A 2,148-nucleotide genomic window follows, 5' to 3' on the forward strand; every position below is an offset into this window, starting at 1 on the left:
CGACAGAGCGAGACTCCGCCTCAAAAAAAAAAAAAGAAAGAAAGAAAAAAAAAAAAAAGGAGGCCGAGACGGGCGGATCACGAGGTCAGGAGATCGAGACCATCCTGGCGAACAGGGTGAAACCCCGTCTCTACTAAAAATACAAAACTAGCCAGGCGAGGTGGCGGGCGCCTGTAGTCCCAGCTACTCGGGAGGCTGAGGCAGGAGAATGGCGTGAACCCGGGAGGCGGAGCTTGCAGTGAGCTGAGATCCGGCCACTGCACTCCAGCCTGGGCCACAGAGCGAGGCTCCATCTCAAAAATAAAATTTAAAAAAAAAGGCTCAGGCTGGCCAGTGACGCTTGTGACCCAGACAGTTTGCCCAGCACATACCTCCTCCCTTCTCAGCGGTTTCCTGGGACTCTTCATTTTCCAAATGTTTCCTCTTTTGTCGTCGTTTCATGGTATCCGCTAGAAGAGTTTCTCGAAGATGCTTAATGTCCACCTCCCCCTTTTTCCTGTAGATTGGCGCTTCTTGGCTCTCAGGAAATTCATTAAAAAGATTCAGTATGAATAAACGTAGTCGAATCTCCTAAACAGCTGAAGAACTCAAGATCGCTTAGTGAACGAGCAGCACTGCCCAGTGTGCTCACTACATTGCAGGGCTGTTAAGGTTCAAAGGTCACCAGGCCCACAGCAGATTCTCTGACCTCAGTGATGACATCACAGCGTTCTGCGGACCTAGGTCCAACACAGTCTGTGCAACTGCGAGACCTCCTTTTCAAGAACAATTCCTTTTTTCCAGTAGAAGTCCTCTAATGAATTCAACTCTCCCGTATTTCAAATGTGGCAGAATATTTTGAGATGTTAACATGTTTCTGTTTAATTTTTTTCTTTTCTCCTTTTTTTTCACCCTTTCCCTTCTGGACTCAAGCAGGTAGCAGGCTTTGTGTTCATTGCTCAGAGGAAGGGTATGGCAGGGCTGAAAGCAGCAGTAGCATGTTAATCATCTTGACTTTTCTATCTTTGTTTTTTATTTGTTGCTGTGGTTGTTGTTTATTTTGTTTTGTTTTTTGAGAGACAGGGTCTCCCTCTGTCACCCAGGCTGGAGTGCAGTGGTGTGATCATAGGTCACTTCAGCCCCTGGGCTTAGGTGATCCTCACACTTCAGCCTCCCGAGTAGCTGGAACAACTGGCACCAGGCATGAACCACCACAGCTCACTAATTTTTTTTTTTTAAACAGGGTCTCAGTATGTTGCCCAGGTTGGTCTTGAACTCCTAGCCTCAAGATATCCTCCTGCCTCAGGCTCCCAAAGTGCTAGGATTACAGCCATGAGCCACCATACCCTACCTGACTTTTATTTCTAAAATCTCAAACTCCATAGGAAAGAGGAAAGTTAGCAGAAACATAATGGAAGCAGGATTTTTCTAATTAGGCATGCCCCCTTCTTACTCTATTACAGTGTTGAGAGGTACTGATTAGGTCAGGGAGAGAGAGAGATCTTCAAACTATGGAGGAGAGGAGCCCTCTGAAATGTGGCTGAAGAGGTACATGTGGCAAAAACTTCAAGAAGGGCTGGCTGTATTATGGATACAAGCAGAATCATGGCAACCTATCTCACACATGGCATAGGAGCCACACCGCCTAAAGATGCCCTGGCAACTGAGCTGATGGGCATCTAAACTTCAGCTGTATGCTCCAATAACCAGAGACTATGCTCTCACCCCACCCTCAAAACCTCAGCCCTGTATGATTTCCAAATAGGGAGAGGTGGAAATCCAAACAGGACATCAACAGAACCAGGTTTAAATGACAAATTAAATGGAGTTATATAAGAAAATTGCATACTATCTCCTGCACATCTCTGCTCATAGGCTGAAATGTATACCAGTTGTAAGTGGCAACTTATAAAACCCATCTGGATTTTCCTGATTCCAATCTAAAATTAGAGACACCTCATTTGGGGCAGTGACCCCAATCCAGTGGGACTATTAGTTGACAAGTATGAGGGGGACTCCCTGAAGTCCCTGCATTAAAAAAGCAGTAGAAATACCCAGAGGACCAAGGTAGGACCAGATTTGAAGGGCACTGCAGACTGTCCCCAGGCAGAGGGAGAATGAAGATAGGGCAAACGTAGCCTTGTAAAAAATTGCTGACGAGATTAAATC

At 46.0% G+C, this 2,148-nt stretch overlaps 1 protein-coding gene across 4 annotated transcripts in view; it reads right to left on the reverse strand.

Moving 5' to 3' along the window:
- Positions 1–704, reverse strand: part of FAM170A (family with sequence similarity 170 member A) — a 6,928-nt gene extending 6,224 nt beyond the window's left edge. For 3 of the 4 annotated variants that reach the window (XM_017872333.1, XM_017872330.1, XM_017872331.1), the window contains exon 1: positions 372–688. In XM_017872333.1, coding sequence (XP_017727822.1) covers positions 372–441 — 70 coding nt within the window. In that variant the 5' untranslated portion in view covers positions 442–688. Of the gene's footprint in view, positions 1–371 lie in introns of all 4 variants that reach the window. The other variant, XM_017872334.1, reaches the window with a different exon arrangement.
- Between the last annotated feature and the right edge of the window lie 1,444 nt (positions 705–2,148).

Source organism: Rhinopithecus bieti, unplaced genomic scaffold (genome assembly GCF_001698545.2).
Source record: "Rhinopithecus bieti isolate Rb0 unplaced genomic scaffold, ASM169854v2 scaffold_6439, whole genome shotgun sequence".
In the NCBI taxonomy this organism is placed as follows: domain Eukaryota; kingdom Metazoa; phylum Chordata; class Mammalia; order Primates; family Cercopithecidae; genus Rhinopithecus; species Rhinopithecus bieti.